This window comes from Bombina bombina, chromosome 7 (genome assembly GCF_027579735.1).
Source record: "Bombina bombina isolate aBomBom1 chromosome 7, aBomBom1.pri, whole genome shotgun sequence".
NCBI classification, from domain to species: Eukaryota; Metazoa; Chordata; class Amphibia; order Anura; family Bombinatoridae; genus Bombina; species Bombina bombina.
Window position 1 is genome coordinate 297,454,544 of NC_069505.1, and position 25,000 is coordinate 297,479,543.

Here is a 25,000-nt window from a genome sequence, read left to right on the forward strand (position 1 = left end):
CTTCATCCTCTCCCTCATACTCTCTTCACTCCTCTCCCTCATACTCTCTTCACTCCTCTCCCTCATACTCTCTTCACTCCTCTCCCTCATACTCTCTTCACTCCTCTCCCTCATACTCTCTTCACTCCTCTCCCTCATACTCTCTCTTCACTCCTCTCCCTCATACTCTCTTCACTCCTCTCCCTCATACTCCTCTCTCCTCTCCCTCATACTCTCTTCACTCCTCTCCCTCATACTCTCTTCACTCCTCTCCCTCATACTCTCTTCACTCCTCTCCCTCATACTCTCTTCACTCCTCTCCCTCATACTCTCTTCACTCCTCTCCCTCATACTCTCTTCACTCCTCTCCTCCTACTCCTCTCCCTCCCTCATACTCTCTTCACTCCTCTCCCTCATACTCTCTTCACTCCTCTCCCTCATACTCTCTTCACTCCTCTCCCTCATACTCTCCTTCACTCCTCTCCCTCATACTCTCTTCACTCCTCTCCCTCATACTCTCTTCACTCCTCTCCCTACTCCCTCATATTCTCTCTTCACTCCTCCCTCATACTCTCTCCTCTCCCTTCACCCTCACACTCTCTCCTCTCCCTTCTCCCCCATACTCTCTCCTCTCCCCCATACTCTCTCCTCTCCCTCATACTCTCTCCTCTCCCTCATACTCTCTCCTCTCCCTCATACTCTCTCCTCTCCCTCATACTCTCTTCACTCCTCTCCCTCATACTCTCTTCACTCCTCTCCCTACTCCCTCATACTCTCTCTTCACTCCTCTCCCTACTCCCTCATACTCACTTCACTCCTCTCCCTCATACTCACTTCACTCCTCTCCCTCATACTCACTTCACTCCTCTCCCCTCCTCCCTCATACTCTCTCCTCTCCCTTCTCCCTCATACTCTATCCTCTCCCTTATACTCTCTCCTCTCCCTCATACTCACTTCACTCCTCTCCCTCATACTCTCTCTTCACTCCTCTCCCCTCCTCCCTCATACTCTCTCCTCTCCCTTCTCCCTCATACTCTCTCCTCTCCCTTATACTCTCTCCTCTCCCTCATACTCTCTCCTCTCCCTCATACTCTCTCCTCTCCCTTCTCCCTCATACTCTCTCCTCTCCCTCATACTCTCTCCTCTCCCTCATACTCTCTCCTCTCCCTCATACTCTCTCCTCTCCCTCATACTCTCTCCTCTCGCTCATACTCTCTCCTCTCGCTCATACTCTCTTCACTCCTCCCTCATACTCTCTTCACTCCTCCCTCATACTCTCTTCACTCCTCTCCCTACTCCCTCATACTCTCTTCACTCCTCTCCCTACTCCCTCATACTCTCTTCACTCCTCTCCCTACTCCCTCATACTCTCTCCCTACTCCCTCATACTCTCTTCACTCCTGTCCCTACTCCCTCATACTCTCTTCACTCCTCTCCCTACTCCCTCATACTCTCTTCACTCCTCTCCCTACTCCCTCATACTCTCTCCCTACTCCCTCATACTCTCTTCACTCCTGTCCCTACTCCCTCATACTCTCTTCACTCCTGTCCCTACTCCCTCATACTCTCTCCCTACTCCCTCATACTCTCTTCCCTCCTCTCCCTACTCCCTCATACTCTCTCCCTACTCCCTCATACTCTCTTCACTCCTCTCTCTGATACTCTCTTCACTCCTCTCCCTACTCCCTCATACTCTCTCTTCACTCCTCTCCCTACTCCCTCATACTCACTTCACTCCTCTCCCTCATACTCACTTCACTCCTCTGCCTACTCCCTCATACTCACTTCACTCCTCTCCCTACTCCCTCATACTCTCTCCCTTCTCCCTCATACCCTCTCCCTACTCCCTCATACTCTCTCTTCACTCCTTTCCCTACTCCCTCATACTCTCTCCTCTCTCTTCACTCCTCTCCCTACTCCCTCATACTCTCTTCACTCCTCTCCCTACTCCCTCATACTCTCTCCCTACTCCCTCATACTCTCTCTTCACTCCTGTCCCTACTCCCTCATACTCTGTTCACTCCTCTCCCTACTCCCTCATACTCTCTTCACTCCTCTCCCTACTCCCTCATACTCTCTTCACTCCTCTCCCTACTCCCTCATACTCTCTTCATTCCTCTCCCTACTCCCTCATACTCTCTTCATTCCTCTCCCTACTCCCTCATACTCCCTGATACTCTCTTCACTCCTCTCCCTGATACTCTCTTCACTCCTCTCCCTACTCCCTCATACTCTATTCACTCCTCTTCCTACTCCCTCATACTCTCTTCACTCCTCTCCCTACTCCCTCATCCTCTCTCCCTACTCCCTCAGCCTCTCTCCCTACTCCCTCATCCTCTCTCTTCACTCCTTTCCCTACTCCCTCATACTCTCTCCTCTCCCTCATACTCTCTTCACTCCCTCATACTCTCTTCACTCCCTCATACTCTCTTCACTCCTCTCCCTACTTCCTCATCTCTCTTCTCCCTGATACTCTATTCACTCCTCTCTCCTCTCCCTGATACTCTCTTCAATCCTCTCCCTCATACTCACTTCACTCCTCTCCCTAGTCCCTCATACTCTATTCACTCCTCTCTCTTCTCCCTGATACTCTCTTCGCTCCGCTCCCTGATACTCTCTTCGCTCCGCTCCCTGATACTCTCTTCGCTCCGCTCCCTGATACTCTCTTCGCTCCGCTCCCTGATACTCTCTTCGCTCCGCTCCCTGATACTCTCTTCGCTCCGCTCCCTGATGCTCTCTCTTCGCTCCTCTCCCTGATGCTCTCTCTTCGCTCCTCTTCCTGATGCTCTCTCTTCGCTCCTCTCCCTGATGCTCTCTCTTCGCTCCTCTCCCTGATGCTCTCTCTTCGCTCCTCTCCCTGATGCTCTCTCTTCGCTCCTCTCCCTGATGCTCTCTCTTCGCTCCTCTCCCTGATGCTCTCTCTTCGCTCCTCTCCCTGATGCTCTCTCTTCGCTCCTCTCCCTGATGCTCTCTCTTCGCTCCTCTCCCTGATGCTCTCTCTTCGCTCCTCTCCCTGATGCTCTCTCTTCGCTCCTCTCCCTGATGCTCTCTTTTCGCTCCTCTCCCTGATGCTCTCTTTTCGCTCCTCTCCCTGATGCTCTCTTTTCGCTCCTCTTCCTGATGCTCTCTTTTCGCTCCTCTTCCTGATGCTCTCTTCGCTCCTCTCCCTGATGCTCTCTTCGCTCCTCTCCCTGATGCTCTCTTCGCTCCTCTCCCTGATCCTCTCTTCACTCCTCTCCCTACTCCCTCATACTCTATTCACTCCTCTCTCTTCTCCCTGATACTCTCTTCACTCCTCTCCCTCATACTCTCCGGCACCGCCTCCATCATTCCCACCATCTCTATTCACTCCCCTTAACCACTAACTCTCTCTCTTCCCTCACTGATTCCCTTAGTCAGTCAATGGCTTCTCTCATTCATTGTATCACTCACCCCTTATATTTCACCCGGATAGTCTCAAAACCTCTTCTCGTGCACGCGCTCCAGCAAACTCGAGGTTTTTTTGACTACAGCTTTCCTTTCCCACACATGTTCCCGACAGCAAGCGCGTGCTTCACCTACCACAAAGTGCCAAAGGAACAAGAGCGGCACCGGAAGCGGAATCTGAGCAGATCATGTAAATTTTAGTTTCAGGCTCTGTCACAATAATCTAACTGTGCCATCTTGTGGTCGTTGACAGTAATTCAACTGTGATAAAGAAAGAGAGTTTATAATTCTATACTGTGGCTTTTTTTATCGACCAAATTTTAAGGGTTCCTTACAATTAATTAGTTAAATAGAATCAATGGTTATGTTTCCAACATACTGTAAACCCATACATCAGGGTTAGTAGTATATGCATACTTAACTTTGTGCTGCCCTGGGTACAGGGACATTTGCTGTCCCAAACCCCTCTCCCAAAACTGTTTATCTTATTTTGGCTTATATATGTATCACAAATATAAACTTTTCTAAAGGATGCAAAAAAGGGTACGTAATTCATTAAGGGGTTAAAGGAACACTAAGGGCAAAATGTATAAAGGGATTGTCATGAGATGCAGGACACAGCAATGATGGTACAACTCTATTTTATTACAGAGCATGGAAACATACATCTATTCAGGTTGATTATACTAACTAACTGCGACACAGACTACCGGACCTCAGCCCCGCCCCCAAACTAGTGACATCACATCCTACTCTTATCACAGGGATACTAAACCTGGGTTACACTTTCTGATTGGTTTGCTAAATGTAGCCACCAATAAGCAAGCACTATCCAGGGTGCTGAACCTAAAATGGGCTGGCTCCTAAGCTTTACATTCCTGCTTTTTGAATAAAGGTAACAAGAGAACAAACAAAATTGATAATAGGAGTAAATTAGAAAGCTGCTTAAAATTGCATGATCTATCTGAATCATGAAAGAAAAAATCTGGGTTTAGTATCCCTTTAAGCCCCAAAAAATGTCAGTATTTATCAAAATTCTAGAGAATTTTTTGGGCTAAAGTTTGTTGCAATGTCAAGCGAATGGCTTATATAGTATTCTTGCGAAAATATTGTTTTCACTTTATCAATCTTATCTTTAGCCACCAGTAAATGGTTTTATTGTTTTTATCCTATTATAACAGAATACATTAATCACATGATTGTTTGTAAGAATGTTACTTCTTATATATTATTAAAGCTATTTTTTTTGCCCCCCTTTTTTTTACCTCCTCAGGTTGCTTTTTTACATCACCTAATAAAGGGCATCATTCAATCCCTTCTTAAACTGTTACAAGCAATTTGCACTGCAGTTCTCATATACTTAACAAAGTATTGGAAGTCATCCATTCCAAATTTCACATCACCCAATAAAGGGGATCATTTGTCCTCATCCTAAAGGGGTAGGAAAGTCAAAATAAAATGTGTATGCTTCAGATAGAGCATTTTATTTTAAGACACTTTTAAATTCACTTTTATTTTCAAATGTACATTGTTCTCTTGCTATCCATTGTTGAAAAATAATATGCACATATCCTAAACTAGTGGGAGCTAGCTGGTGATTGGTGCCTGCACACATTTGTCTCTTGTGATTGGCTGACTAGGTGTGTTCAGCTTGCTCTCAGTAGTGCATTGCTGTTCTTATAGTAAAGGTTATAAAGAGAAAGAAGCAAGTTTGGTTAAAGAAGTAAATTGGAAAGTTGATTAAAATTGTATGTTCTATCTGGATCCTGAAAGAAAAAAAAATGAGTTTTTATGTCCCTTTAAAATATTACAAATAATTTGCAAAACAGTTCTCATACGCATAGTGAAGTATTGGAAGTCATCCATTCCAAATTTCACAATTATAGAGCATAAAGTGTCATATTATTATGAATTAGCAAGCACTATTTCACTAATGCTGGAGAAGAGAGAGAAGTTATTAGCTATATTGGAGCCATGGGTAATGTACAGTCAGAGCAGACAAAGATCGTAGGAGCTGATTACTGAGGAGGCTTTTTCTTGTGGAATTAATATTTATCTATCTGATGAGTTTACTAGAGATCATAGAGGAAGGCAGATTGTAAGACTGGACGCTACTCTTCCAGAAAAGGGATGGGTGAATAATTGTATTGAATGAGTTTGTCAACCAGCAGTACAAATGTGCTTCCAATACTTTGGACGAATAGAGGTTTATATATACTGTATCTACATGTCTTTATATAAATTCACCCTCTTTTTTGTTTTCTTTTTTTTTCTCCACAGTATGACTTGGCAACTGACTACATTTTATGGAATCTCCCGAGTGTAGGCTCTGATTACTTGATTACTATTTGTGAACCTGATACACTGATGTGTTGCTCAATGTATATTCTTTTTGACATTCTGTTTCATCTGTGACATTTAAATGTAAATTCAAAATTTAAAAAATAAATAAATATTTTAATAAAAAAAATACATCTCTGTGTCTGTTATATTGAACCATTGGTATAAAATCTCTGCTCTGTGTTTTTTACTTTCAGTTATAGGTTGTAAAAATATTGCTTTGTGGGTACAACTGGCAATCAAGGGGTTCAAATTACTGCTGTGTTTGTGCTATTATCAATTTAGCATCCAAGTGGATAAAGTCACTGCTCAGTTTTTACATGAGGGGGGTAAAGATGGGGTCTAAAGTTATTGATACTGTAGTAGCAGAACACTAGCTAATGTGTAAGCTGTCAAATAAAGTAAATACAGCAACAACTTACTTATTGTATCTAGTTTGCTTCATTCTCTTGATATCCTTTTTTGAAAGCTTACTTAGATAGGCTTAGGAGCAGCAATGCTTACCTCACGTAATTTGTGAATAGGTATTGGGGACTCTGGAGGTTGAGGTGGCATTCACTATTTTGTGTGGTCATGTTGGAAAGTGGTGCAGTCATGAGTGGAAAGTGGGTGGGATCATGGGAATGTCTGGTTGGTTGGTGGGTATGTCTGGGCATTTTTTGGGCATATCTGGAGGGTCTAAGGGAATTTTTGCAAATCGGAACATGTCTGTCTCAAAGGGAACAGTTGGGAGGTCTGAGCAATGCACTACTGGGAGCTACCTGCTGATTGGTGGCTGAACAAATATGCCTCTTGTCATTGGTCCACCTGATGTGTTCAGTTACCTAGTAGTGCATTTCTGCTCCTTCATCAAAGGATACCAAAAGTATGAAGCAAATAAGATAATAGAAGTAAATTAGAAAATGGTTTAAAAGTGTATGCTCTATATTAATCATGAAAGAACAATTTTGGGTTTCATTTCCCTTTAATGCCAGTACTGAGGGCACACTAACAGGCCAAATTGTCAGGTGAAATAATCAGTTGATCATTACCATGGTAAATTAATCTGCTCTTACCCAATGAGCAATCATGAAAATCTGGCCTGTTAGTGTGTTTTGAGAACAGTAATCAAGAAACACTGCTCTAACAGATAAAATTGTGGTTTTTTTTTGCATTTTGATGACCCTTTAAAAAGGAGCAAAAAGGAATTTAAATAGAAAAACAAGAATGAGTATACATTGATGATCCCTGCAGCAGTACTATAGTATTGATTGGTAGCTCTGGAAAAAACGTTGTTGCCACACCTAAAGGTATGTAACCAGTCTTGTGTAACTCCCCAACCTTAGTGAATCAGCTGCACTGGATGATAGATACTGGAGACAAGTTTCTTAGGCCTGGTAATAAAAAACTTGTTGGCATGGAGAGAAATTACGCATGGGGTAACTTTTTTCAATGTCGAGCGGACATGATTCGCTACGCTGTCGGCATTATAAATGGAGCCCATAATGTTTGTAGTACTGATGGGACTTTTTAGATCATCTTGACAGAGCAGGAACAGATGTTCATAGGATCGCTGCATCTGACAAGAGTTGTTCATTTCCATCTCACAGTGTTCACACCAGGTGAAAAGTTCTAAAAGGTCTCAAGTCGCACTAAATATTCTAGCGCAGTTTCAGCTTTACTAGCTTAAAGTGATGGTAAATCCTAAAGTTTGTGAAACGCTAGGATTTATCATTGGAACAAATAAAGGGGACTTTAATTCATGATGCATAAATACTTCATTCTGAAAGCTCCATTACTTGTTTCAAGCGTTCACTGTTCTGAACTGCTAAGGTAGCCCACTTCAGAACGCTGTTTTGCTAGAGAGGTGACGTTTCTACCTTTTAGCAAATAGCCATGTGGCCCAGCTGGCACCAAGCCGGATAGCCCGCACGACTATTAGCTAAGAGGTGGAAACGTCCCCTCTCGGCAAAATAACATTCTGCCGTGGGCTGCCTGAGGCGCTCGGTGCGGCAAACGCTTCAAACAAATAAAGTAACTTTCAGCGTGAAGTATTTTATACTTAAAGTGAAAGTAAATTTTAGGGAACAATATTAATGCAATGGATAACTATTATATCAATATATTGAGTCGCTTTTTTTTAATTAGTTTTTATTTTTAATATTTTTTACATTTTAATACCTTATCCCGGCTTATACCATCCTCCGCCTCCCCGTTCATTTCCTGCTTCTGTTTGCTTACACTTAAGAGCGGTCCCACCCGCTCTTACGTGTTCATACGTGCGCATTCTTGTGAACTAAAATGTATTGCGCACGCGTGCTTAGTGCTGATGCGGCTTAGTGATTCGCTGTTTCCCTTTTGATTTCAATGCACATGTGTGTCTCATGGATGCGCTTCTTGACACGGAGTAAATTCAATGAGACACGCATGCGCAATTGAAGGTGGGGCGTATAATGTAGTTTTCAGACGCCACTGGGGGACAAATAGAAATTGTGAAAGGGTTTTTCGTCATTTGTAAATAAAGGCAGGCGGAGGAACGGCGGTATAGTGATCAGAATTCAAAGGTAAATTTATGTGACAAAAATAGAATACTTATTAAAATCATGAATTAAACTCTACTTATTTTGATCTAAATTTTGCTTTGCGGCATAGGGGTGCAGGCAACTTTACTTTCACTTTATTGAATGAAAGTCCCTTTTATTTGTTCCAATGGTAAATTCTAGCATTTCACAAACGCTAGGATTTACCATCACTTTAAGAGCAACCTATAACTTTCAAATTGTAATATAAGTGCTATTTAGTTGCGATATCTATTTAAAGTATAGGTTGCTGTAGAGCAATGTCGGCTGCGCTAATTCTTGTCTGGTAAATGGGATTTACCATGGACTTGTAATATTAATTTGCAAACTAATGTTAGCGCGGTACAGCGATCGTTAGTTCGTCACTTGTCTAGCTCTTGAGAATAATAGCTATGCAATTGTCTTTTAATTATGCACTTGTTGATTCTGCAATTCTACTGCATTTAATGGTCCTTTAAGAATCTAATAACTTTTTTTTTGCCATCTTAAAGGGACACTAAACCCACATTTTTACTTTCATGATTCAGATAGAGCATGCAATTTTAAGCAACTTTCTAATTTACTCCTATTATCAATTTGTCTTCGTTCTCTTGCTATCTTTATTAAAAAAAAACCAGGAATCTAAGGTTAGGAGCCAGCCCCTTTTTGGTTCAGCACCTGGGTAGTGCCTGCTGATTGGTGGCTACATTTAGCCACCAATCAGCAAGCGCTATCCAGGTGCTGAACCAAAAATGGGCCGGCTCTTAAATTTCTATTCCTGTTTTCTTTTTAAATAAAGATACCAAGAGAACGAAGAAAAACTGATAATAGGAGTAAATTAGAAAGTTACTTAAAAATGCATGCTCTATCTGAATCATGAAATAAAAAAAATTGGGTTTATATCCCTTTAGCAATTTTTCACTTTGCAAAGCTCTGAGATAAACCGCAGCAATCGTTTATTTATACAGAGTATTTGTGTTTCTTGCAATCATCTCAGTTATTGTTTTTCATCAGACAGCAAATACTTAAAAACCACAAGTCAGCCAATACTTTTATTCTATTTATTTATTTATAAGCTATATAATGAGTCATGCATTTATAAATTATACACATCTGATGTTGTGTTATGCCCTGATTTTCCTTTAAAGTTTTAACAAAAATCTATTTATAAAAAACAAACGTGAAAGATACAAAGATACATATTAGCACTGTAACCATGGATGCTGAAGACACTTGTCAGCTGTGGCTCGTTTTTCAGGTGCGTATTCCAGCATTGGCAGGAGGAAGCTGGCAAACATGAGTGCCTCATTCTTCTGCCACTTGTGTCTGCTCACCAACATATCATAAAGACCACACGGGTACAGATAAGGGATTCGAAGAAGATCACCTGTGCATGATGATAAACATATTAGGAGACAAACCTACAATTTTTTTAATCTTAATCAATAAATATTGCTTTTTTTAAAAAAAATAAAAAATTGACCCCCCCCAGAGTGCCAGGACTTTTTTGCTAATTCAATTTGCAATTTGGCTTGGTCCAGCCTACTTCCTGATACACCCTAAGGTGTTATGGGTATTCAGACTTCCCAACTGTCCCTATTTGAAAAGGAACAGTTTTGAGCTTTCTCCAGCTGTCCCTCTGAGACAGCCACATGTCCCTATTTGCAGACCCTCCTATAGACTGCCCAGACGTGCCCACCAACCAGACACTTCTATGATCCCACCCACTATACACTCATGACCACACCCCTTTAAAACATGACCACACCCACACAATGTTGAAATACCTCCCCTCAACCTCCAGAGTCCCTAATATCTACATGTTGGGAGGTATGCTATTCCTGTGAAGATGTTCAGCCTGTTAAAAAATGTTTTGGATTGACAATGACAACCCTAAAACACTGACATCTAACCATAGAATGAATAATGACACAGTTATAGCCCACTATTCAGCCCTGTCATGCATCGTTTGCCACATTATTTGCCATATGAAATGCTACCGATTTGCTTTGTACTCTTGGTATTTTTTGTTGAAAAGCAGGGATATAAGCTCAGGAGTGGGCACGTGTCTAGAGTACTATATGGCAGCAGTTTTGCAAGAATGTTATCTATTTTGCAAGAGCACTAGATGGCATCACATTTCCTGCCATGTAGTGCTCCAGACACCTACCTAGGTATCTCTTCAACAAAGAATACCATGAGTACAAAGCAAATAATAGACGTAAATTGGAAACTTTTTTTTTAAATTGGATGTCCTCCTGTCTAAATCACCAAAAATAAAAATAAATTGTGTTTTACATCACTTTAACTTAAAGGGACAGTCAATTAAAAAAAAAAAACTTTCGCGAGCCACACTAGTCCATATGGGCTTGGGGACAAAGATTCTTACTAGGATCTTCTCACTATACTCTCACTCTACAGCAAGAATTTTAGTAAATGGTACGCTTTCATCCCCTTTCGCCATCTCTAATGGAACACGCCAGGGGTGCCCATTGTCCCCACTCCTCTTTGCGTGTGTTATCGAAACCCTAGCAGTAAAAATTAGGCAGAACCCCCAGATAACTGGAATTAATATAGAAGACCAGAGATATGTCCTGTCATTGTTTGCAGATGACATCCTCTTCTCTCTCACTAACCCCGAGAGCTCAATCCCTCATCTACTAGGCGAATTCAACACTTTTCAAACCCTATCCAACTTTGTCATCAACATGTCCAAATCTGAAATACTAAACATAAATATGTCCGGCCCATCGCTAATAGCCACACGAAATGTAACCCCATTCACCTGGTGCTCCTCCTCATTGAAATATTTAGGAGTATACCTTATACCCTTATTAGATGACATATTCCGAATAAACTACATACCCATTAAGCACACAATAATACGAGACCTGTCATCATGGGGATCTAAAAAATTATCGTGGCTGGGACGTATCCACACCATCAAAATGAATTTCTTTCCACGCATCCTATACCTCCTACAAACTTTGCCAATTCCCTTACCTAAAGCATTTCTTCCTTCATTGCAAAAAGCATTTAGTGATTTCATATGGCGCAGGAAACCACCCAGAATAAGTAAGCAAATAATGCAAACCTCCAAAGCACAAGGAGGGTTGGGAGTGCTGAACCCTGCAGCCTACCGCCAGGCCATCTTCCTACAGAGATTGGTAGACTGGAACATCCATCACAACCACAAAAGATGGGTCCCAATAAAGCACTTGATAATGGGTAGGCCACACTTGGGGAGGTTGTGCTGGGGTAACCCAAACTTATCCAAAAACACTAGAACCAATAACCCAATGATCTAGGAGACTTACCGGATTTGGGAACACACTATCAACACAACACACAACATCTCATCAATTCCTTCACCCCTGACATCCCTGATTGAGAATGGAGACTTTACAGTGAGACCCTTCTCCACCCAAACGACAGTGGATACCCCTAATAGGGATTTCACAATCCATATGCTAACCGACAACAAATCTCTGCTTTCTCAAGCAGACTTAGTTTCAAAGGGACACGATTGTTTCACTAACTGGTTTACCTATAGACAGACGATTCATTTTATCACCAAACACCCAGGCTATGGAAATATGGTCAGACCCCTGACCAACTTTGAGTCCCTTTGCATTCAAAAGCCCCCCTTAAGACATACATTATCCATAATATACAAGATCCTAACCCACACACCCCCAGGTTACATTCCCCCATATCTAGAGAGCTGGGAAAGGGACCTCGGAGTTATAATATTACCCCATACGAGTAAAATAATGTTTCAAGCTGCAATGAGATTCTCAATCTCATCCTCTATCCTAGAAGTTAATTTTAAATTACTACAAGGATGGTACCTCACCCCGAAAAACTGCACCGCTTATTCCACACCCAAAGCAACAAATGTTGGCGTTGCGGCCATGTAAATAGTGATACAGCACACATGTGGTGGTGGTGCAACAGCGTCCAGACTTTCTGGAGAGGCGTGATCTCGGAAGTTGAGTCCATTTTAGATATACTGCTACCACTTGACCCTTTGATTTGGCTCCTCCCTCGACCATTAAATACAAACCATACTTACACCTGTTCAATATTCTGACTAATGGTGCAAAGATTCTAATAGCCAAAAATTGGAGGAATTGGGAAACACCAACTATAGGCATGTGGACCCAGAAAGTGACAGAGATTATTGAGCTAGAATATTTTTACCTTAAACAAGACAAAATAGATTATTATGCGGAGTTTTCGCAGCTCTGGTCTATTTATATTCAACACAATAAATAATAGATTTGTTCGATGTTCAGGAATCACTCATGGCTGGCCAAGGGAGTTTAAAAAACAATTTAGTCAGACTAGATTTCACTGATCGGGGCGCCGGCGGACCGGGACACATAGTTCTTCGATACCTGTAAATTTACTTTTTGAAATATATCATAATAGTTGGATACTTGACGAATGTATTCCAGTGGGCTTTCCCCTTGGATAAAACGACCCTTAATTAGGTCCCTTTTTGTTTAACTTCAGCCCTGCCCAGGGGAAGATCACTGCTGTTTAATGTTGAAGTGCTCTGAGCACTATGACTGTTATCCACAAAAATCAACAGCTATTGTTATAATCTGTATCTTAGGAGCTGCGTCTCCTTCCTTATGTAAAATTGATTTATATACAATAAAGCTGTTTAAAAAAAAAAAAAAAAACCTTTCATGATTCAGATAGACCATGTCATTTTAAACAACTTTCCAATTTACTTTTATCAACAATTTTGCTTTGTTCTCTTGGTAATCTTAGTAGAAAGCTAAACCTAGGAGGCTCATATGCTAATTTCTTAGACCTTGAAGGCCACCTCTAATCTGAATGCATTTTGATAGCTTTTCACCACTAGAGGGCGTTAGTTCACGTGTTTCATATAGATAACATTGAGCTCACCCACGTGAATTTACCAAGGAATAAGCACTGATTGGCTAAATGCAAGTCTGGCAAAATAACTGAAATAAGGGGGCAGTTTGCAGAGGCTTAGATACAAGTTAATCAGAGAGGTAAAAAGTGTATTAATATAACCGTGTTGGTTATGCAAAACTGGGGAATGGGTAATAAAGGGGTTATCTATCTTTTTAAACAACAAACATTCTGGTGTTGACTGTCCCTTTAATATATTTGTTTGATTTACCTCACACAGTTGCAGATAAAAACCTATAATAAAAATTAATAAAATTAATTATTTTGTTGCTTTCAGTATTCAGTTTATCTGAATTATAATGAAAGTCTTTAAAAACTATTTTTTGAGAAAAAAAATGTAACATTCAATTTTTACATCTCACATATGCCCTTAAATTAACATTTTATTCACATACCACACACATCTTTAATCTGATAGTCATATATTGTGCATTAGAGGAGGGGTCAAATGGAGTAGGGGCAAATAATGAGTGCTCCAGGACAGGACAAGGGCCTGATTCTAAACAATTTGCAGGTCAAGACGTGGTGTTCCACTCTAACACTCGCAGGGGCAGCCCTCATGGAATTCTATTAAAAAAAGGGGCTGTCAATGCAAGTGGCGAATGTCTCCCATACAAATAATGAGAGCTCTCTGCAGTGGCGGACCTAATGAACAGAGGTTCCTGGAGCAAGAATTTTTTTGGCCCCTTCCCCCCCAGTTTTTATTGAAGAGTTTATCCAAACAAAATGCTAACCCCATTTCTTGGCGCTCTGGGCAAATGGCCAGTTCTTCCACTCCTTAAAACTCCCCTGTGTGGCCCCCCCCAGCCCTCGGGCCCTGGTGCAGTGGCACCGCTTGCACCGCCAGTAGTTCCCGTCCCTGGCTCTCTGCTAGGTAAAAGTTCTCAATGGAGGGCAAAGTACAGAGGGGGAAACCAGCGTGTTTTAAAAAATTAAATACTACGCTTAATACAAATCAAATTATGCTGTTTTCAGTGCACTGTACCTTAAACCAGCTGTAAGTTTAATATGCATAGGTTTTCATTTCAGAATAATTATTGTTTTGAGTAATTTTTAACTGGCGAAAAAAAACTGTGAGAATTGTAGGGCGAAAATGTTTATAGAATTATGCTGGGATTTGAGAGAAAATTTAATAAACACCCATGTTCAGTCCATTTTACAAAAAAAAACATTATGCTTACCTGATAATTTCATTTTCTTCCATGGGAAAGAGTCCACAGCCGCATTCATTACTTGTGGGAAATAAGAACCTGGCCACCAGGAGGAGGCAAAGACACACCAGCCAAAGGCTCAAATACTCCTCCCACTTCCCCTATCCCCCAGTCATTCTGACGAGGAACAAGGACCAGTGGAAGAAATATAAAGGTGAAAGGGTGCCAGAAGACTATACACGAAAAACGCCTCAAAAAAACGTGCAGGGGGCTGTGGACTCTTTCCCACTGAAGAAAATGAAATTATCAGGTAAGAATAATTTATGTTTTTCTTCCTAATGGAAAAGAGTCCACAGCCGCATTCATTACTTGTGGGGAAATTATACCCAAGCCAAAGAGGACACTGAATGCCAAGAACCGGAGGGTAAGAGGCGGCCCAATCTGAGGGCACCAGGACTAAACCACATACCATAAAGAAAAAAGTCTGGCTTCATTCAAAAGCAGGGAGCCACAAGTACACAAATGACAGTTCCAAGCCTGGGTAAAAGCCACATGCAACACCACCAAGCCAACAGGACTCGAAGCGCACTATCGCCCAAAGGCAGATCCCATACACACGCCCCCATAAGGGAACCCTGACCAACAACCTCCCAAAGGAAGAGCAAGGTAGAGGGATCACGAACCAGAACCCTGTCCTCCAAAAGACAGAACAACTATCTCAGGAGAATCCAGAAAGCCTCACTAGATGCCAGTAAAAAAGGGTCGGAGACCGAAAGAGAAACAGAAAACCGCACAGATGACTGAGTAGCACACCATAGTGACGCCACAGATAAAGGAAAAAAAAAAAAAAAACCTTGTCCAGCTCCCCTGCTGGAGAGAACTAAGGAGTTCGCCTCAGACCGAAAAAGAGACCTAGGCGCCTTCCTACGAGAACCCTGTAGCTCGGGAGTAAAAGAACCAGCAAAAACCAAGTTCCTAGACAAAACACCCCTCCATGGAGGGAAAATTCAGAGAATCTAAACCCGCCGAGAGCTCAGAGAGCACCTCAACAGGGACCCACTGCATTCAAAAGAAACAGAGGCAGCTGAAAATCAAAAGATGACCAGAACCACAGCTTAGGATCCTGATAACCAGGGACGTCCTCAACTACCGCAGAACCACCGCAATGAAGACCGCCCACAAATGGAAGACCAACCTGTCAACGACAGTGAAAAGTCAAGGGACAGAGTCCCACCCCCCTTGAACGAAAGGGAGGAAACACCCCCAGCCACCTTGAAAGAGTATGACCAGAAACACGGGCAGAGTCCCACCAGAACCAGAGGAACACCGAACACAGAAGCCCATTCCCAAGGGCATCTCTATACTTGGACCAGGGACAAAGAGGAACACCCCCCCAGAGAGATAAAAAGTCCCCCAAGGGACGACGGAGGACAAGGGAAACTTTGCCTCCCGGACACAAAACTTTACACAGGAGTCAAAACGAACCCAAAACGAGCCAGCCCCCAAAGGAGCAGAAACTACCCGAGGTAGAAATCTTGGGGTCCCACAACAGATACCGTTGTGGAAGATATGAGAACAAAGTGACCCTTACCAAGGCACTACACAGGAATGCTAATGCAAGGTCACAGCACCAGAACAACGGAACCCAAAGGAAGTCCAGAACACATTCCCTCACAGAAAACAAAGGCCCTGAACCGCCATAAGAAGGGGACCAGGCTCTCCAAAGAGAGAAAAAGAAGAACCCCTTCCAGACGCAACCCGAATACCGGAGGGAAAAAAAACGGGACAAGCATAGACAGAGCAATACCAATACCATCCGGAACCCCAGCCCTATCCTAGATCTACAAATAGACCTGAAAAAGAGGACCCCAACCAAAATTCCGGTCAGACACTCCCTACCCGAGGAAGGAACCAGAAAAACGGGAACTCTAGCAAAGCCTAAAGAAAAAGGATTGCGAAAAAAAACGCAGAACCGATCTCAAGGCGATAGAACTTAAGACACAGAGCTAAACTCCGCGACATTCAGAAACTAGGGTCGCCCGACCCTAAGAGGGTGGATAAAATTCTGGAAAGAACCAGACCAAAACGAAACAAGGCGACCCCAATAAAACCAGGTTCCAGCTAGAAGAGACCTCCAGCAGCGAAGAAGGCGAATCAGGCTCTGCGTGGCAAGCCACAGGCTAGCCACCCCACAGCACCACTGCCGGATCACAGAGAATGCAGGCATGATTCCATTATGTCTCCAAGCAAGCACTCCACCGCTATCCACGAAGAGGATCCATTTAAAGCGGAACAAAATGAGGGCCAGACCCTAGAAGTCTAAACCACCCAAAGGTAGCAAGAAGACCAAGGCCCAAAAACCGACCTAGCGGAGAAGGCCCCCCCCCCCAAAGGAGTGCCATAAGCGACGGCAGAAACCACTGACCAGCCCCGGGAATACAGTGGCACACCCAATCTCTCCAAGTGTTCGGACCCAAAAGTCCGGTTGTAGATGTATAGTGTAGTTTGTGAAAACAAACAATATAACAATAAAACAAAACACTCAAGGTCCCGCCAGACCCACCAGGCGCAACATGCGTCACTGACAACTCAACAAAGTGCACACAAATACCGGACCCAACAAGTCCATCCCAGAAATCCCTGAAGGAATAATCAACTAAAAATAAAAAAATATCCTAACTGGATGAAAGAAAATAAGGCAGGCCGAAGGCATCCGCCAAAAAAAACTCTGGGAAAGGACACAAGTGACCGACAGGAGACGATCAACATCCCCAAAAGTCTAGCTCGAAGCACCATTTGAGGACACATTCCCCGACTGATAGAGGAGAGGATCCCCCAATAAGTCGAAAAGATGAGGGAGTAGAACGCGCAGCCGTGCAATCCAATAACGAAAGGTGCAACATGGAGGAATATTCACCCCCAGAGGAGACTGAATAAACCCACCCGAAATCCGGACACCCTGGATAGTCGGGCAAGAATACAACCGCGCAAAAACCTCCGGGTCCTGCAGGCAAACCAGCGCCATCAATATATTGAAGCGGAAATGACCCGCCATCTCCAGGGGAAACAAACCACCCTGTGCGGAGGGAGAATTAACATTATGGTTACCTGCAAATGTAAAGGGTGCTGTTGGGAATCCGCCGTTTGAGGGACAGAGCCCCCAGAGGCTGATGGCTCAATAGGCCCCTGTTTCCCGAGCCCGAGGAACCAGGCCCTCTAAGAAGACACAAGAGACAGGACTGAGAGACTTGCGTCAGTGGGGCCGAAGCACCTTCCTCACAAGAGGAAGAATCTGAATCAGAAACAACGACAGTTTCAGCTTCAGAATCCTCCATGGTTAAAAGCAGAGAAAAATAGGACTATATAGAAAAACGAACGGCACCTGACACCCACAATGGCTGGGGCACTCACCACCTCCTATGACCAGATCCAGACGATGCAGAAAGTCCTCGTCACCACACGGACAGGAATGCAGAAGCGTAAAAACCCAGCGTAACACACACCAGAAAAAGGCGGCAACTAAGCCCCACTAAATTCTTCAAGCAAATCTCCTGTCTCAGCCCCAGAGCAAATACCCACTACACAAGCAGGGAGATCACATACGAATCATGATCAAGGAACCCCACCCTGTTCACAAAACCCCCCTAAGGAAGGAATTATCCCATGATTCCCAGATCTGTACAGAGGAGTCTCACTGAGACCCATACCTATCTGTCACATAACAACCTAACAGCACATTGATAAAATGAAACGATCTTACCGGAATATTCACAGTGGAACAGGAACACGGCCCTTCAAGTATGACAGATAGTAGCGTCGCCTCCGCCATGGACTTGAGAGAAGACAGCAGGTAGCAAAGCGAATGATCGGCAAAGCCAAGTGCTAAAGGTGCTGTTAATACGAGTCGGGATGGTGTCGCAGAGAGAACTACCACTGCATCTCCGGACTCTAACATTCGCCCAGGCCCTCACTGAGAGACTAACAGGACTACTTAAAACTCCTGTCCCATAGCGAAGAGTACTACCCTCCATGAGAGAGACACTTTATGTAAAAACTAATAAAAGTACTTTCTTTAAAAAATAAAACTTCTGACACTTCTCTGCCAACCTCCTGGGACGAAAGGCAAAGAATGACTGGGGGATAGGGGAAGTGGGAGGAGTATCTGAGCCTTTGGCTGGTGTGTCTTTGCCTCCTCCTGGTGGCCAGGTTCTTATTTCCCACAAGTAATGAATGCGGCTGTGGACTCTTTCCCATTAGGATGAAAAACAACCATTACACTTTGTATTTTGTACAAATGTCTTGCTTTTTTTTTGTACATCCTGTCTACTTAAATTACAATTTACGCAGTGGATATTTAGTATGATTTATACCTGTGTAATTTACCCAAAATTTTAAGCTTTTGATAAAAATACGAATTTTGGTGAACAATTCTGTTTTATTATAGCAACTCATATTTTAACATTATATTTCTGTATAAAATGTGCACTGCATTAGTGAGCTAAATTCCTTTGTCAATATTTAAAAATATTTCAACTGATAAAACCACATTACCATTATTTTCATGTGTTTTGTACCTTGCTTGTTAAAGAACATTGGTGAGTTTTTCCCTGATGCAACCACTTTTTGTGGTATCCTTCCCAACAGTTCAATCATGCAAGCAATATGATCTAAACGCAGAAATAAAGAAATTAATGGTAAAGCATATTTTGTATTTACTGCTATCTTAAAGATGTAAAACGTGCACTCAAAATTACACTAAGCTTAAAAAAATAAACTTCCCCAAAAAAAACAAAAAAACGAAGTCATGAATATCAAATGGAGAATATACTCTGGCAATCATATATATATATATATATATATATATATATATATATATATATATATATATATATTATATATATATATATATATACATACATACATATACATATAAACAGTATTTACATACATACACATATACAGGGGGAGATTTAATAAGCAGCAGATGCTACTTTCTCCGCGCAATGTTTCCGGCTCGCTCCTTGGGGCATATTTATCACGCTACGTATGGAGCTTGAGGGCCCTTGATTCTAAAGACCGCTGCTCCATAACATGTCCGCCTGCTCTGAGGTGGCGGACAGAAATCAACCGGATCGAATATGATCAGGTTAATTGACACCCCCTGCTAGCGGCCGCAAATCTGCAGGGGGCGGCATTGCACCAGCAGTTCACAAGAACTGCTGGTGCAATGATAAATGCTGACAGCATACGCGGTCGGCATTTATCGATGTGCAGCGAACATGATACGCTATTTCGTATCATGTCCGCTCGCACATTGATAAATATACCCCCTTAACTTGTCCGTCACCTTTTAGGTGGCGAACTTCAATCATCCTGATCCGATCACCAGAAATGCTTGTGCAATGTTAAATGCTGACAGTGTATGCTGTCGGCATTTAGCGAGGTTGAGCGGGCATGATTCGCTACAGCTCGACCAATAATAAAATCTACCCCACACAGTCCAATAGTTGTGTACAGTGTTAATGAGAGTGCAGTTTGCTTTTAGTGTATATATATATATATATATATATATATATATATATATATATATATATATATATATATATATATATATATATATATATATATATATATATATAGTGAAAAGTCCAGGCAGGCAATCTTTGGATTTTAATATATTCCCACCGTTATTGTAAATAAAGGTGTGACTATATTAATATCCAGAGAGTGGCTGCCTGGACTTTTTACTGTGGATATTTTTTCCAGCCCCCTGGTATTTCAAAATGTAAAGTGAGAGTGCCCTTCTGTTGGCTGTTTCTAGAGCGCAGCGATAGGGCTACACACCTGTATGCTGTTGAAATAAGATGTTTGAATACTGATCCATGTGAAGTTGAGAAAATAAAATAATTTTGTATCATGATTAAGACCTGTAGGTCATTCTTCATTCTCATGAAACTATTTGCTTTATTGGGATGTAAGCACTCGGGCAAATTAGTGGAGATCAGAGAGTTTCTGGAACATTTGGAATTTTTAAAGGGATACTGAACCCACATTTTTTCTTTCATGATTCAGATAGAGAATGCAATTTTAAACAACTTTCTAATTAACTGCTATTATCAAATTTTCTTCGTTCTCTTTGTATCTTTATTTGAAAAAGCAGAAATGTAAGCTTACAAGCCGGCCCATTTTTGGTTCAGTACCCTGGATAGCACTAGCTGGCTGGTGGTTGCATTTAGCCACCAATCAGAAAGCGATATCCAGATGCTGAACCAAAGATGGGCCGGCTCCTACGCTTACATTCCTGCTTTTTCAAATAAAGATACCAAGAAACTAAGAAAAATTGATAATAGGAGTAAATTAGAAAGTTGCTTCAAATTACTGCTCTATCTGAATCATGAAAGAAAAAAATTGGGTTCAGTGTCCCTTTAAAATATATATATATATATATACTTTATATATGTATATACACAGATCAATACAATATAATCAGTACTACCAAACTGAGTGTTCATACCCTCATTTCTTGAGAATGCTTTTCCAGCATGTGGCTCAAATAGGTAAAAGGACGTAGCCATTTCAAAAGCCTGTAAGAACAAATAAAGATGTTGCTGTTGTGCTGTTTCTTCAGGGTGAATCCAACACCAGTACCCCTGTACATTCTACACCTTCGGTTTTATGACGACGGCTGGAGATACACAAATGTAACATGTGACCAGGCGTACACATACCATACACGCGGTGCTCCACATATCTGCAGGTGTGCTGTACCCAGAGCCCAGCAGAACTTCCAAAGCTCTGTACTGTTGGGTTTGGATCTCCTCTGAAAAGGGTTTATACTGCAACAGAAAATGATTAAAGGGACAATATAAAATCTTTAATTATGTGTAATAAAAGAATCTTTGCAGTATACTCTCATTATTTTGTAATTTGCAGCAAGTATAACAAGTAGCTTGAAATACATTAAGGGGAAACATTATTTCATAGTATGGAGTATAAATTAAAGGGACATGAAACCCTAAAAATGTATTTCATGATTTAGGTAGAACATACAATTTTAAACAACTTTCCAGTTTACTTCTATTAATACATTTGCTTCATTCTCTTTGTATCATTTGTTGAAGGAGCAGCAATGCACTACTGGTTTCTAACTGAACACATGGGTGAGCCAATGACAATCGGTATATATATGTGCAACCTCCAATCAGCAGCTAGAATCTAGGTTCTTTGCTGCTCCTGAGCTTTCCCAGATAAACCTTTCAGCAAAGGATAACAAGAGAAGGGATCAAATGAAATAATTGAAGTAAATTGGATAGTTGTTTACAATTGTATGCTCTGTCTAAATCATGAATGTCTAATTATGACTTCACTGTTCCTTTAATAAGTGCCACCATGTTGAAACCTTGTTTCATTATCTAATCTCTTGTACTGAAGACAATTATGGGCAGATAAAGTTTACAAGAAATGGCTGTGTGGAATAAACACTTTAAAAAGCCCTGATAAATAAAATAACCTTGTTATATTCTGCACAGACAGTTAATCTGTCCCTAATTGCTCTCAGCACAATACATCAAATAAACGGAAACCTAGGTTTCAATTACTTTATAGCAACTACATTGTGGAAACTTATGTCTTCAATATTTTAAAATAAAATAAAAAATCTACATAGTACTCTCGGTTGATATTTGCTTTACATCTTGCATTTATTTACTGTTTCATATCCCATTGCCAGTGAAAGATTTATTGTAATTTAGCTGAAGAGATTATGACAGACAAATGTCATATACTCTGGCTTATATATGGCTTGGTTTGTATCTGTGTGGTGATACTGTTTCCAAATGTCATCCAGTATGGTGGTGGCTAATTTTACCATGTTTTGCAAAGCAATGTCACATTAAAAAACATTCGGCTAGATTACAAGAGTTGCGGTATGGCTTTTAACGCTGAAAAAAATGGCCATTCCAGCGTAATGGCCTGGAACGCATATAACGAGTAGTGTCGGTATAGCTATACCGCAAGCATTTTAGCCTGTAACGCAACGTCCATTCCGCACTCAAAGAAATTACGTTTTTGTGTGGGATTTTCATATCGCCGGTATTACAGGTTGTGCGTTCAGGCTAAAATTTTTGATTTATAGCCTATACCGACACGATCCATACCTCTATCTGAGAGCAGTAGTTATGGATTTTGTGTAACAAAAATGTTTCACAAAACTCATAACTAAACTGTTACAAAGTACACTAACACCCATAAACTACCTATTAACCCCTAAACCGCCGCACTCTGCATCGCAAACACTATTTAAAACTTATTAACCCCTAATCTGCCGCCGACCCACATTGCGACTATTAATTCTGCCGCCCACCCACCCACATCGCCAACACTATTTAAATATATTAACCCTTAATCCGCTGCTCCCCAACATCGCCACCACTATAATAAAGTTATTAACCCCTAAACCTCAGGCCTCCCACATCGCCGCCACTAAATAAACCTATTAAACCCTAAACCTCTGGCCTCCCACATCGCCGCCACTAATTAAACCTAATAAACCCTAAACCTCCAGCCTCCCACATCGCAAAGCACTAAATTAAACTATTAACCCCTAAACCTAACACCCCACTAACTTTAAATTAAAATTACAATATAACTATATTTAAATAAATAAAAATTTACCTGTGAAATAAAAATAAACCTAACATTAAACTATAAATTAACCTAACATAACTATTCTAATAAAATAAAAAAATACTACCAATTAAAAAATCTAAATTACAAATTAAAAAAAAAACGCTTAAAAGGGCCTTTTGTAGGGAATTACCCTAAGTTAAAAAGCCCTTTTACCTATAAAAAATACAAAGTCCCCCTCAAAACGTAAAACCCACTACCCAACCAACCCCCCCAAAATAAAAAACCTAACTCTAAGAAAAACCTAAGCTACCCATTGCCCCTAAAGTGGCATTTGTATTGGCATTCAGCTCTTTTACAAAAGCCCAAAGCCCTAATCTAAAAAAAAACCCACCCCCAAAAAAAAAAAACTAACACTAACCCCAGAATATCTACTCACGGTTCCTGAAGTCCGGACATCCATCTTCATCCAGGCGGTGAGAAGTCTTCATCCAGTCGGCGACACCTTCATCCATCTCGGGGACGTCTTCTATTTTCCTCCCGGCGATGCGGAGCCATCCTAGAAGCTGATCCCATCCTGCGCAGAGCGTCCTCTTCATACGGTCACCGCCGTACACTGAAGTTGAATGCAAGGTAGCCATTTCAAAATGGCGAACCTTTCATTCCTATTGGCTGATTTGATTCTTCAAATTCAAATCAGCCAATAGGATGAGAACGTCTGAAATCCTATTGGCTGTTTAAAACAGCCAATAGGATGAAAGCTACTGAAATCCTATTGGCTGTTCAAATCAGGGCATATATATCATGTCAGCAAAGATGATGTATGATGTATTATTACAAGATGATAGAAGCACCTTAAGTTCTCTGAGCAAGTGCTCTGTTTAAAGTGCAGGTGCACGAAACATACTTAAATACAGTCTTGAAACAGCTACAGCTTTACTTGAAGTATTTTTGCTAATACATGTATTTTGCAAAAATGCCTCTATTCAAAACTGAAATGCACCTGTGTGCATTCCAGCTTTGGCTGGAATGTACCTTTAAATAGATATAAAATAAAATTTGAACCAAACAAATTCTGACTATAGAGCACAAAATTCTGTAAAATGTTTTCATCATACTTACTGTCCAACAAGCGCTGCCCAAGTCTGCAATTTTCACCCCAAGCATGTCAGCATTTCCCGTTTTAAAAAGGTGACTTAGGAAGTTCACATCAACCCCTGAAAACAAAGCAAAGAGGCTGCAGTGACTTGGACACAAGTGTCTGGATTCACCAATAGCTACATTTATCATTGGGTTACATTCATAGATGCTTTGTTAGAAAGGCGAAATCATATTCGAAATGAATTGAGTATCGCTTAACATATATTTTGCAAAGCTTTGTTAGTGGGCGTTCTAGTCATAAACATCTATAGGTTGTGTGAGGTGCCCAATAGAAGATATCTTGCTCACGAAACGTGAACCGCAAGCAATGCAGAAAAAAAACGTTAAAGAGACACTAAATTCAAAATTAAACTTTCATAATTCAGATGGAACATGCAATTTTATGAGCCTTTCCAAATTTAATTCCATTAACAAATTGTGCACAGTCTTTTTATGTGCGCACCTTCTAAGCCACCAGCTCCTACTGAGCATGTGCAATAGTTTGACTCTGTGATTGGCTGATGGCTGTCACATGATAAAGGGGAACGGCAAATTGAAGTACATTTTTAAATTTGTCAGGAAAAAAAAACTACTGCTCATTTAAAATGCAAATAAATGTTTGTAATTATAAAATATTTAAAAGTCTGTTTTTTTGTGCTAAAGAGCTGGATAAAATTAAATGTGTCTCAATAATCTTGCAGAAACAAACGATGAGCCGGCCATGGGCATTGCAGGGAATATTAAAGGCGTCCAAAGAATACAAACAACACAGTCCAACACTCAGCTCACTGCACGACACACAGGGATAACCACCTATATCCCTAAGTGCATCTCAACAAATCCAAACAGGTG

General features: G+C 41.4%; 2 protein-coding genes across 2 annotated transcripts in view; both read right to left on the reverse strand.

Moving 5' to 3' along the window:
- LOC128666342 (probable peptidyl-tRNA hydrolase 2) overlaps positions 1–4,624 on the reverse strand; it is a gene marked incomplete in the record, with an annotated part of 19,327 nt that extends 14,703 nt beyond the window's left edge. The window contains 1 exon segment of the mRNA XM_053720872.1: positions 3,412–4,624.
- Positions 4,625–9,329: 4,705 nt separating this feature from the next.
- LOC128636346 (SRSF protein kinase 3-like) overlaps positions 9,330–25,000 on the reverse strand; it is an 85,588-nt gene continuing 69,917 nt past the window's right edge. Inside the window, 5 exon segments of the mRNA XM_053689372.1 lie at positions 9,330–9,669; positions 18,958–19,050; positions 20,898–20,967; positions 21,112–21,219; positions 24,131–24,225. Of these exon segments, the coding sequence (XP_053545347.1) occupies positions 9,485–9,669; positions 18,958–19,050; positions 20,898–20,967; positions 21,112–21,219; positions 24,131–24,225 (551 nt within the window). The 3' untranslated portion in view covers positions 9,330–9,484.